This window comes from Mastigoproctus giganteus, chromosome 8 (genome assembly GCF_048544385.1).
Source record: "Mastigoproctus giganteus isolate SK-2022 chromosome 8, ASM4854438v1, whole genome shotgun sequence".
Lineage (NCBI taxonomy): Eukaryota > Metazoa > Arthropoda > Arachnida > Uropygi > Thelyphonidae > Mastigoproctus > Mastigoproctus giganteus.
The window spans coordinates 219,914,178-219,927,606 of record NC_143582.1 but is presented as its reverse complement, the minus strand read 5'-3'; the positions used below and the strand labels follow the sequence as shown (position 1 = coordinate 219,927,606).

Genomic DNA, 13,429 nt, shown 5'->3' with positions numbered 1-13,429 from the left:
ATTGCAGATATTTTAATAAATTATATTATTATCAATTAATCCATACTTTTTGTAAATATGAAGTAAAGAACAAATATAAATAACTTACTTTATAAACACTTCTATACCACTTCCCTTCATATCTTGTTTTATAAACCCCCAAGTAAATTTAACCAATTTCTTTTCTCTTGGGGTTAAACCAGTCGACTGATCAGGTATGTCTAAACTAGCATCAGTCTTATCCGAAAGAATACTCTCAATGGTATCTAAACTAGCATCGTGATCAGATCTAGTAGCCCAAAGGATACTTAATAATGCACCCATCTTTAGAGCTACAGGAGAAACAGTCACACCTGACGAATGAGTTATTGCGTCACTTAGAGGAAATTAGATGATAAGCACGGTCTTCGCTCACGAATTGTAATGCCTGAGGTTTGCCGGCATTTCACATATAAAACAGAAGCTCCTGCAACCTCATTGGTCCAGGCAGACAACGTCATGAGAGGTGTGTAATATGCTCTCTACAGAACGACTGATAATTTTTTGTGTGTTATTTTAAGGATGTTCATATCGTAAACGTCAGTGAGATTGCCCTTTGAATCTTGCATTCGTCAACTTTAGAGTTGTGTGTAATACCCGGAATATGTTTTAGGTTGGGCAACTTAATATGACATTGCATATATGAAATTACTCAGTTTTGTCTGTCTATCGGGATCTATGCGTTCCTCTTCCAAAGTAGTGATAAAATTTGAATTATTTTGGTCCAACCCTAGCACTCGATCTTTCCATATGAAAGCACTTTGAGGACATCATCAAATAAATGTGCAATAGTTGGACAACTCCTAGAAGAGGTGCAGCTAAGTAGCGTGGGAATATTTATCAAGACACTACCCTTTATTCTTATCATCTATACACATAGTTATCCTTTACTCTGTAAAATAAACTATAGCATTTTCATCCATTCAAGCTATCGTTTGATTTCGGGGACGTGTGCGGTGGGATGATTTTTCTTCTTGATCTCCCCCTCTATTATTAACTGTTTATTAACTATGGGTTCGCCCTTTGTTAGGCCAGTGGGACAAGAGAGAGAGAGAGAGAGTACAACATACAATTTTATATAAATTCTCAAGATATTTAAACGATTAATGATATTAAATACTATTGAAACAAATATAATAGGGATTGACATATGAGTTTTTCAGAAATCCAAATTACTACAATAGTGCATGGATAATTCGAAGTCGAAGAAGCATTAAAATTATTTCACATTAACCAATTCTTTTTTTTATACAGAATAGGAGGTTCAAGGGACAAAAAAGTAAAATAAAGTAAATAAGAATAAAATAAATAAAATAAGCTCCATTTACATTATGTATTTACATTATATTTTTACGATTCAAATACATAAATAATTTATATAAATAGAAATTTAGACATTATTTTACTTAGAAATTGCTTATATTTACATTAATTTTTAATTTCAGGCTTCATTACTTCAAATTTTAATTTACTGATATAAATTAAGATCAGGCTTTTGTGATAATTCTGGCAATTTGATCCAGAAGCCATCTGTAGGCTTTACTGACATCTTACTTATTTCGATCAATGCATAAGGTGCGGAAATGATGGATGGTGTTACTTGAGAACATCTCTCTTTAGTCCAAGGTGATGAGAGCATCCTGAGTGGGAAGTGTTGGCTCTGCTGGTTTCTGTTTTCTGAGAATGAGATAATATCTTCCACGGATAGGGCATCAATCCAAAGAGTTCCAAGTACAATCCTATAAAGAAAACGGTCTGTTCTCTTCTGACGGTCGTGTTTTTTATTAATGTCACTCCCAACGACAACGATTTAGAGATTAAATTACTTTCTTCCTGTACAATATTACAAAGGAGCATTTTCTTTATGTTTTGTCAAATTTAATGAAGCCTGTCTTTCTGTAATTCTGTAGTTGTAGTAAAGAGTATATGGTGAGATACTCGCATTGCTTTTCTTAGAAACTCTTTAAAAACGATGTAGACAAATGATAAAAATAAATTTAAATATAAATATTTTATATCAAGTAAGATTATACTATAGTTGTGGTCGATGTGTTATAATGTTGACTGTTCAGAAGTGAAGTCTGATTGGGGTAAATTGATTAAATAAATAAATAGAACATGTACAGTAGGGTAGGATAAAATCATTTAACCAGTGATAAAAGAAAACTTTGCTTAAAATCTTTGTTTCTGAATCGTAAATCACATTTTTAACAGGAGGTATTTGAGGTATTGAAAAGAACCGCCACACAGTTCCGCAAGTTCAAAATGTTGATCAAAATTTTTATAGTGGAGTAACAGTCCGATAGGCTATTAGGTCCAAAGAATGGTAAAATGGTGTTCTTAAAATTGGTTGCTGCATCATGATAAATCAAATAAGCAAATGCACAGGCCACATTATCCTTTCGATGCGATGATTTAGAGCCAGAAACTGTTGCTCCATACCATGCAGATCTGTTTTGGCTTGGTACAGCTGTAAACAAGACAAACAGTCGTCTCCAGACATACACCGGAACTTTTTATGTACCAAGCCAACACACACCACTAAAGGTTGGGTCGCTAAGAACTCTTTGAATGATTTGGGCCTTGTATTTCAAATCATCATTGAACAGTACAGCATCAATATTTAGTTAGTTAAATAGTTTGAGAGTTGCCCCAAGTAACACCCTGTCAATGTCTACTATCCGACAGAGTAAGGGTTGGGCCAAGTGTAACATTTTGGGGGGGACATGCCACCCAATGATCTCCCAGAGAAATGGAGCTAGCACCAACTGTTGTACAATTTGACATATAGTGTATAGTGTGTTCGTGTCTAACGGCACCAGGAGTTTCCCCCATCTCCGCGTTGCTTTCATTGTAAGTGTAACAGTTCACTATAAAGGCCAGAGATTTAAAATTGTATGGATTTTGTAAGTGTAGTGTTGTGTATCGTCGTTCTTCTGGGCATTTAGCCGCTAGACCCCTGCTCGGGCCCAACGTTATCCACACTATGCCTTGTGGAGGCAGACCAGGTACCCAGTAATTTTAAATTTTCACTCTAGCAGGTCCTGCCACCTAATTTCCTGAGATTTCAGTGGCTAGGGCCTTAAGAAAAAGAAAATAATAATAATAATAATAAAATAAAATAAATTGGGGTGGGTTGTGTACTGGAACACAACCGAAATTGTTTAAGGCGTGAATCCGTCTTTGTGTTATTAGAGGAATGGTAAGATGTAAACGAATAAAGTCTTGGTGGTTATAAGTGAAGTATAATTTTATTTATCAAAGGCCGATGATAGGAGAAGTAAGATACATATGGAATAATATTTACATCGATGTTTCTTACAAAGGTTAAAGCTATACAAGTGTTGCCCAGAGTAGTGGACGATGTAGAAATGTACTTAAAAGTTGAACTCACGTTGCATGTACTCTATAAGCAATTTGTTTTGAGTAACATCGACATTGAAATAACTGGTAAGCATAATGGGTACATTGGTATCTGGAATCATATTGGGTACGATTTTCTTGATAGAATCTGAATATTTACATAGCATTTGAAACAGAAACAGTTCAATCGAAGTTTGTAATACATTGGGATGTATGTAGACAGAACGGAGTATGAAATGAGATTCACCGCGCACCATCACATCATCTAGACACATATCACCGACATAATCACCGGTAATATAATTTTTCTTTCCAATGATATACGTTTCTTACATTTCTGTTCTTATTTCCTTTGCAGTTTTTTGGACATTATGAAAATTTTCTTCAACTCAGCACACTTATCGGCTTATAACTTTAAAAATTTTGTTTTATCGGTTATTATTGCTAAATAATATAGATTCTGTTATTCTCTACAAATCGACACCAATTTCAACATACTATCTCTTCGCAATCCAAAGTTATACTGCCCAAACGCCGCGTGGCGTCGCCATTTTCAGTGTTCACGCGCAAGCGTCACCCTCCTCCCTCACCGCTGCACACCCCCACTACCCACCATTTTAGATACGGACATAAACCCTCTATCCAATAAAATTTAAATCATTAGATTATCATTTATAGTTACGAGATATAAGCGCCACAAATCTTGCCATTTTTTTGGTCGCTACAATTTTCGTAGAGACCCCCTATACCGGACCGAATTTAAAGACGTATTCACGTCAAAAAATAAAATAAAATAAAATAAATAAAAATTGGGGGCAAAAATGCTGGAAAAGTAAGGCCGAAAGAGGTTTATATTAATGCGGTTTAATTTTGGACATTGTTGAATTTTGACATTGTGTGGAGTGTACGCTGACGGTTTAGGCAGTGTGGGGAGGGGAGATTAAAGACTTGGGGGAAAATACAGAAGTATGGGGACGATAGATAAGGCGACCACAAAAATTCAATGGGGCATGCCCCACCAGGAGAAGAAGGGGGGAGGCAGGGGAGGAGAGAAGACAGAAACCCGTATTCCCCCCCCCCCCCAGCCTAGGGAAGGGGATTTATAGGAAACTAAGTTAGGCACCTAGTTTGAATCGCCAGATGGCACTTGATAGGGTTTGAGTGTGTCAGTTTCCTTATCTTCTGCTGTGCATTAATGGAACTTCTCTCTCATTCGAGGCTCCAGTCAGTGATTCAAAGGTGCGTCGTGAGTTGGCGGTGGTACTGTACAGTTTTTTGAAGTTTGTGTTTGTGGAAGCGTCCTACGTCGGGTGAACAATTCTTGAGCAAAATGCGTGAAGGCAGTGGCGTTATCAAGGATGTGCTGTTCAAAGGGAAATTACAAGGAGCAAAAAACGCTTCACAAAAATCCACTATCTTTTGGAAGATAGTGGATTTTGGTGAAGAGAGTACATCTTAAGTCCTCATAGAGTTCACAGTCATACATTAAGTGGCTCCAGCTTTCTGGGGAACCACAGTGACATAGGGGGTCATCAATAATGCCTAGTGCTTGTAATTTCCCTTTGATGGACCCATGGCCGTGGCATGGAAGCCGGGGGAGAACCACTTTGGCATTTCCGAATAAACCCTTGTAGTGTCGGGAATGAACTTCCTCGTAATCTCTCCTTTAGAGGAGTTGGTCCACCTGGATTGCCAGGTTTGTTGTAGGTAGTGGGCTAGGCGTTTTTTCTCTGCTTTAGCTGTATTAGCTGGGTCTGTTGTGTAATCCATGATTGATACTGCTTTGCCCTTATAGAGGTGATATAGTAACCCGCATCTGATTACGTCAAGGTCAAGGGGTAGCACACTGGCCAGCACCTGAATGGCTTGGGTGCTGACCGTGCACACCGCCCTGGTGATGGTCAGTAACATTGTATTGTTTCAAGCTTTCTGTAGTTGACTGCCCTTATGCCCTTCGTATACCAGATTCCTGCTGTGTATGTGATTATTGGTATGAAGATGGCTCTGTAGTATATGGAAAGAGTTCGTTTCTTCAGCCCCCAGTCGCAGCGAGAGACTGTTTACTAGTGAGGTGTAGTTACGGATCTTATTACATAGATACGTCAGATGAGGGGGTAAAGGATAGGTTCTTGTCCAGGATTATGCCTAGATACTTCATTTCGGTGGCAAGCTTGACAGTTCTGCCCTGTATTTTTAGTTGTGGAGGTCTCTGGATATCCAGCGTTCCTTTAAGAAGTGTGGCGCAGGTTTTGTCCGGTGAGATCTTGAGGTTGTGCTCATTAACCCAGTTCTGTAGGGTAGCAAGTGCTCTATTTCCTATATCTTCAAGCTGTCTTCTGTTATCGGCTTCCAGGGTAAGGACCAGGTCATCTGCAAACGCCTGAGTATTGACGTTTGCTAGAGAGGAACTCGTCCAGGACGATGTTCCAGAAGAAGGACCCCTCTTCTGGAACATCGTCTAGAACATCGAAGGTCTGGCTCCAGTTTGTCCAGACCTTCCCTTCCTGAAGCCATACTGGTTGTGTGACTGGAGATTGGCGTTGACATAATGAGTTGTTATTCTGCTATGTAGATGTTCTAAAAGTTTGCTGAGGCAGGAGAGAAGAGCAATTGGGTGGTAGGAGTCTGGTCTATCTGGCGGCTTGTTTGGAGTTTTTAGGATCAAGCGTACACTTGCTACTTTCCAGGCACTTGGGAAATGTTCTACTTGAAGACAATGGTTGAAGAGGTCCAAGATAGGGTGTGGGGTATATTCAATTAGTTTCTTAACAATTTCTGGCTCGCGTTTTTCCAGACCAGGTGACTTATGTGTCCTAATTCTTGCTGCTGTAAGTTAAGTTCCTCCAAAGTAAATGGTGGTTCCGTTGTTTCTGTGCTGTAGTCGTCATTTTCTCTGCATAGCAAGAGCTGCTGTGGGGTTGTCAAATGTAAATCAGCGTTATTGTTTGGAGCTACGCTAAACAAAGGCTCAGAGAGAAACGTTACACACTATCAAAACTTAAATGTAAATAAATAGTACTTATCTTTATGAAGATTTCATAAAATCCATCCAGGCTGTAGCTAATCATCTAAGGAACATAGCGGTGCACACATTTTACAAATATGCCATTTAAAAGAACTTAAAAATTACTATAAAGCATTAGCATTAGCATTAGCATTAGTAGAGGCATTTGATGCAAGAAAGCAAGCTTATGCAGCATCAGCCAAAAAAAAAAAAAAAAAAAAAAAAAAAAGTAACATAAATAAATAAAAATAACCACTTCCACTTCACCCCTCTGTTCGTTCGAAATACCTGTCCAGCTGAGCCTTAAACTTATTTAGGCTATCAACTTCCACGACAAGGGATGGAAGTCTGTTCCACCCACCAACCACCCGCTGGCTAAAGGCAAATTTCCGCACATCTATCCTACATCTGTCTTTCCTCAATTTGAATTTATGCCCTCTCAGGTGATTTTTCTGAGCTAGAGGAAGAATCCCATCAGCATTGAGCATGCTCAAACCATTCAAGGCTTTGTACACCTCTATCAGATCACCCCGCTGGTGCCTAGTTTCCAGACACTGTAATTTGCAAAACTTAAGCCTTTCTTCGTAAGAGAACCCCTTTGTCCCATTCACCAATCTAGTTGCCCTTCTCTGTACTCGTTCCAGCAGCTCTACATCCTTCCTGAAATGAGGCCTCCAGGCCTGTATACAGTACTCTAGGTGTGGCCTGACCATTGCCTTATACAAGGGAATAATCACCTCCTTATCCCTGCTAGAAAAATTTCTATATATCATTGACAATACACCATGAGCTACTCTTGCAGCTCGTCTGCACTGCTCAGAGAACTTCATATCTGCCTGCACCACCACCCCCAGGTCCCTTTCATTCTCTACCACTGTCAGTGTAGTACCACAGAGTTGATACGTTGCTCTGGGGTTGCTGTTTCCCATATGTAGTACTTTACATTTGTCAATGTTAAACTTCATTTGCCACCTCGAAGCCCATCTGCTCAACCTTTCCAAATCCTGTTGCAGCAGCATAGTGTCAGTAGTGTCCTTGACAACCCTGCCAACCTTTGTATCGTCTGCAAACTTGGACATTAAGCCTGATATACCATCATCAATATCATTTATAAATACAGAAAACAATAAAGGCCCCAATACTGAACCCTGAGGGACTCCACTAATAACATTAGTCCACGATGAGCAGTGTCCATTGATTACCACTCTCTGTCTTCTCCCCCTCAACCACCCCTTTATCCATAGCAGCAACTTGCCTCCAATGCCACACTGCTCCAATTTGTGCAGCAGTCTTCCATGTGCAACAGTATCAAAAGCCTTTCTAAGATCCAAGTATATAATATCAAAGTTATTCCCTGCATCCAGTTCTTTTGTGACTGCATCATAGTATCCAATCAAATTGGTCAGGCAAGACTTCCCCTTAACAAAACCATGCTGTGTCCTAGCTATAACTGAAGTCTTGTCTAGATGATCCTGCAGTGCTTCTTTCACCAGTGCCTCCATTAATTTTCCGGGAACAGAAGTTAAACTCACAGGTCTCTAATTACTTGTGTCAGCCTTTGATCCCCCTTTGTGAATTGGGGTCACATTTGCACATCTCCAGTCAATGGGTACCTCCCCTGAGTCCAAGGAAGCTCTCATAATTATGGCTAAGGGTTTGCTTACCTCCTTTGCTGCCTCCTTTAATATAACTGGATAGATCCCATCCACCCCAGGTGCCTTTCTTGTGTTTATCTTCAACAATTTCTCCTCCACTTTGCTCTCAGTTATTACAAGATTCTCTAGCTTACTGCTAGAGTTGAATACACCTCTGGCATTCCCCTCGCTGAATAACTCCTCATGTGTGAATGTCGATGCAAAATATTCATTTAGTTTGTTAGCTACCCGAGCAGGGTCATCAACAGTTGACCCATCGATCTCAAGTGGACCAATCTGATTCATCCCCTTCCTTCTAGAGTTTACATAAGTAAAGAACTCTTTGCTGTTTTTCTTCGCATCCCTTGCCAAGGATCTCTCGTAATCTGCCTTCGCCTGCCTAACCTCCTTTGTAACTTGGTTACAGATCAACTTGTATCTATCATAGGCATCCGTGTCACGTGTTAATTTGTATGTATCCCATGCATTTTTCTTCTCTGCCATATGCCTCATTAGTTCATCTGACAACCATTTAGGCCTAAACCTTGAACAATATTTCTTAGTTGGTATGTAAAGCCTAGTAGCTTCCACGATAAGTTCTTTGAATGCTTCCCATTTTGAATTTGCTGTTGGCAATATCATCAGTTGATCCCACTGTATAGAATTTAAATACTGTCTCAGTCCATTGTAGTCGCCTTTACGAAAGCAATACCCCTTCCCTTTACCCCTAATGGTAGTTACCTCTTTGAGTAACTCCCACTTCAGCACACTGTGATCACTGCCACCAAGTGGTTCATTTATCTGCAGATTCTGAATGCATGAAGAATCACTACTGATAATCAAATCAAGAGTATTACTCCCTCTAGTTGCCTCCCGAACATGCTGATGTAGAAAACAATCATCCAATAAATCCACAAAAGCCTTGCTACTGTGTGAGTGACCAGCCCCCAAATTCCAGTCAATATCTGGGAAATTAAAATCCCCCATTATAAGACTCTCTGATTTACTGGCCCACTCTATTTCTCCGAACAGTTTCTTATTATACTCATCAGAGTCATTAGGCCTATAGCACACTCCTACTCTCAATTTTGATCTCCCAATGCTTATGTCACACCAAACTGACTCGACACTGCACTGTCCAGCGATGTCGACTGGCTTCACTTCCTTGGATTTTATGTGTTTCTTAATTAATAGCATAACCCCTCCTCCCTTCCTATCCTGTCTATCCTTTCTGTACACATTGTACTCCCCAAATTCCAGTTCTGCATTTCTTATATCTGTGTGACACCACGTCTCTGAAATCCCCACAATATCTGCCTTTGATGTTTTGAGCAATACCTCAAATTCATCAAATTTATTTACTAAACTCCTAGCATTGGTGTACACACAAGTATACATGCACCTGTTCTTTTTCTTAGCTACCCTAACACAACCCATGTGTTTACTTGTACCCCAATGATTCCCAGCAGTCTCTGAAATATCCTGCATCTTATTTTCCAGGCTGCGGCTCATTCCAATAGAAGCAGTGCAAGAATCACTTTCACCTCTGCCAGTGGCTACTGTTAATCTATTAGTCCTTGTATCCCCCCAATCTAGCAGTTTTCCGACCCACCTAACATTGCCTCGATAGCATCAGCAAACATTCTTGCACCCTTTCTATTTAAGTGTATCCCATCCCTGTAGAAGCAGTCTCTCCTGTTAACAAGTACAGACCAGGCTGAAAAAAATTCTACCCCTTGAGCCCTGCACAATCTTTCCAGGGCCGAATTGATTGACAGGGCTCTCATCATATACTCCCTCCTATCGTGTCTGGGCAGAATTGCAGACACTTTCAATTTCAACCCTAATTCACGGCTTTTTTTCATCAGTGACCTGTACTTGTCAAGTAATTCCGCCGGTCTCCTACTCTTAATGTCATTAGTGCCAACGTGTACAACTATATCACCTTTTGTGCCCTTAAAAGATGATATCCGCTCTACAACGTCATCAACCTTTGCCCCTGGCAGACATACCCTGGTCCTATTCCACCTATCCTTTTTACAAAGCATGTTTCCCGTTTCCCTGACAATAGAGTCACCAACAACTACTAGTTCCTTTGGGACCAGCGCATTCTGCCTTGGGGGTTGCCGCTGTGTTCCGCGATGACCAAGTGCAAGCTCTGGCATTGGTGTGGGCAGCTGAGAGCTTGATGGGCCCCTCACTTGTAATCCTTCGAGGGCATCCACCCTATCCTTCAAGCTCTCATATAGGCCCATAACAACGCTGAGTTGTCGCCTTATCTCCTTACACTCCTTGCATCGCACACACACAAAGACATCCCCCATGGCAGTATCATGTCCCATACTTGACTGCTCCGCAAACATCAAGCAAATAGTGCATCTTACAAGGCTGTGATTCAGAGGACAACTGCCCCCCTCAGTTCTCCCCTGGGCCACAGCATTCCCATTAGCTTGAGCCCTTTGCTTTGCTGCTCTGGTTTGAGTCATGATTTAGATTTACTTTCAATAAAATTTCAATTTCTGTACAAAATTAAATCCTAAACTTGTATCCAAACACAGTTATAACGCTATATTTATGTTTCAGTAACGAGTGTTATCTACGGAATATTTACGTTTCAGTAACGAGTGTTATCTACGAAATATTTACGTTTCAGTAACGAGTGTTATCTGCGAAATCCCTTTATATAACTTTCGTATCAAGTTATGTATTAATTATTTGTTTTTACTAATTATTTATGTTACGTAACCTAAGTGGTTATATGTATAATTAATTATGTTAAATAAAATTAATTATATTACGTTTGTAATCTAAGTCGTTATATGTATTTATTTAAACGTACAATTTAACTGCTAACGAAGTTCAACTAACGCTATCTAGTACGGTATATCGTATCACAAAGGCGGGAAAATTACGAACGGTTAGCGGAGTTGAAACAGGCGGAAACCTTTACCGATACTTTTATGCAATTACAAGGCCGAGTAAAGAATAAATACACCAATGTATTTATTCTCACAAGCCGGAGCTAAATCACAGACATCTAACACCTTGGCCACCTGGTGACGCTCTGCCTGCACAATTTGACAAAGGAATTTAAGGACCTAACCAAAAGTAGATTAGATAGAAACTGTTGGAAATGTAAGTTTTAAGATTGTTAAGCATTTGGGTACGCCATATTGAATAAGAGAAGCCAATTGACCTCTGAAGAATACAAAATCAATGTAAGTAGGAAAGACACAATGTACTTTTGCAATAAATGCTTATTAGATACATATTTATTTTATTTTTTCATTTATTTATTTAACCATACAATATATTATGTATATATATTATATTATATTATATTATTGTGGATTAGTATGTATATACAGTATATATTTAAAAATAACTAAATGCACAAGGCATAATACTTTAAGAGTTAAGAGTTTAATATCTATATAATATCGGTGTAGATACACCATATTATATAGATATTAAACCATATTATATAGATATTACACCTGGTATTGCAGATATTAGTCTGCAATATCAGGGTACCTCCCCACCCACCGATGATAGGCCAATAGCTTTGAAACGGTGCCGTCAGGAGGAGCCTGATATTCACAGAGTTCTACAACTTCCTACATCTTTTTTGCTTTCCTAAGTCTAATAGGGATAGCATGAGGATAACAGAGATCTTTATTCCATACCATATTTCAAACGGTCACCAGGGGGAGCCTGATATTCACGGAGTTTCCGAGAATAGGTAACAACATTCTTCTCTATTGGGGAAGCGTTGCCTATTCGAGGAGTTTTTTTGAGTGCTGTGAGTTGAAGGAGTTACTGTCCCTTTCATTCTTCTACACCGTTTCTTTTCTTCTTCAGCCCTACTATCCCGTTTCCCCTTTACTTTTTACTTTTCTAAGTCTAATAGGGACAAGTGGATAGTAGAGTTATTATCCCACATATACAAAATAGCTTTGAAACGGTGCCATCTGGGTGGTGGTACTCACTGAGAACAAGTAACAATAGCCTTCTTTATTAGTGAAGCGTTACTTATTCGAGATAGTGCAATACCCTGGCAGCTCGTTGTGAAGGAAGAGCACAATATGAGATACAGAGCAAATGATGCCTACTACAACAACTACCATCGTAGTTTCCTAAGAGTTATCTATGGTGTATCTACACCGATATTATATAGATATACAGTATATATAGAATACGTATATATTATGTCGTTCAATTTGCCTGGACGAAAATGCCAAGAAAAAAAGAACCACGCTTATTCTGAGACCGACTAACTTAGCTGCCACGTTGTGAAAAAGGTCCCTAAAAATTCCTCACATCGTTGACAGGATTCGAACTTAGACCTTTTCCACCCAGTGTGGGGAGAACGGTGATTATACTAACTGTGCTACCGCAAGGGCCACCCCCCCCCCCAACCTGAGAGGCCAACAGCCTCAAAAACTAGCAGACCCATAGATAGACCGTACTTTTTTTCTTTTTTTTTTTAACGACAGAGATGTTTCTCTCTCCTCTCTTCCTGAATTCCTTCGCTTCTATCACGGGATTAAACTCAAGAATTTTCGTCATATTAATTGAGATTTTTAAACAGGATATTTCATATAATAATGTAAGCCACCGGTTCTTATTATTTAACTACAGTTGTGTAATAAGTTTAAACCTAATTTACACCTCCCCATCCAAAAGCGAAACTTTTTTGCCCATGATCATTACGCAACTACTCGTTGCTGTAGGCTTTTATGTGAGTCAAGTTTGGTGGTCTGTTGCATCACCTATTCTGTAAACGTACAATACAACTAATCCTAAACTCCATGTTAGGAGCATTTTAGGTATTTTGAATTATACCACGGAGGGCCTGCAGTTATTCCCCAGAGATGGCACGCCGGCAAGGGTTGAATTTTTTAAAGAAGTAATCAACATAATCTGGTACATATTTGTACTTCCATAAATATCAAACATTTCAGAAGAAATAAGATTATGCTGTAAGCTTTGGGATGCAATGTGACATTAAATAAATTACGTAAATACTAACGTTCATTAATTTAAGTTTTTCATCACAAAACCTAAAACTATACAATAAACATAAGATGCACTTCATTTATTTCTGCATTTAATGCCCATTATTGCTTTCTGAAGATCTTCAGCGAAAGTATAGTTAGTACGACATTATCCCTGCCAACTCTACTGTCACAAGAGGAGGGGATAGGCGGAGTCAGCTACCCCGAGTGGCTTAGGAGACTGGGATCTGGCGGGGAAAAGAAATTTCGGGAGAAAGGCAGTCCCAGTTTGGAATATCCAATGGTTCCAAATGCATCTGATATAAAAAAACGTTCGTTTCGATCAATAATGATTCGAGCACGCTAAAGTTATTTTAGAGAGAATACTGCTGCATCTTCTCGCCCATCAACTA

The 13,429-nt window shown here is 39.4% G+C and overlaps 1 protein-coding gene across 3 annotated transcripts in view; it reads right to left on the bottom strand.

Moving 5' to 3' along the window:
• The window catches only part of LOC150082308 (globin-like), a 186,313-nt gene that overhangs the window by 30,218 nt on the left and 142,666 nt on the right, over positions 1-13,429 (bottom strand). For 2 of the 3 annotated variants that reach the window (XM_090380131.1, XM_090380133.1), the window contains exon 1: positions 89-378. The exons of the other annotated variant lie outside the window; for it this stretch is intronic. In XM_090380131.1, coding sequence (XP_090236257.1) covers positions 89-303 — 215 coding nt within the window. In that variant the 5' untranslated portion in view covers positions 304-378. Of the gene's footprint in view, positions 1-88; positions 379-13,429 lie in introns of those variants that run through there. 3 annotated transcript variants of the gene reach the window in all.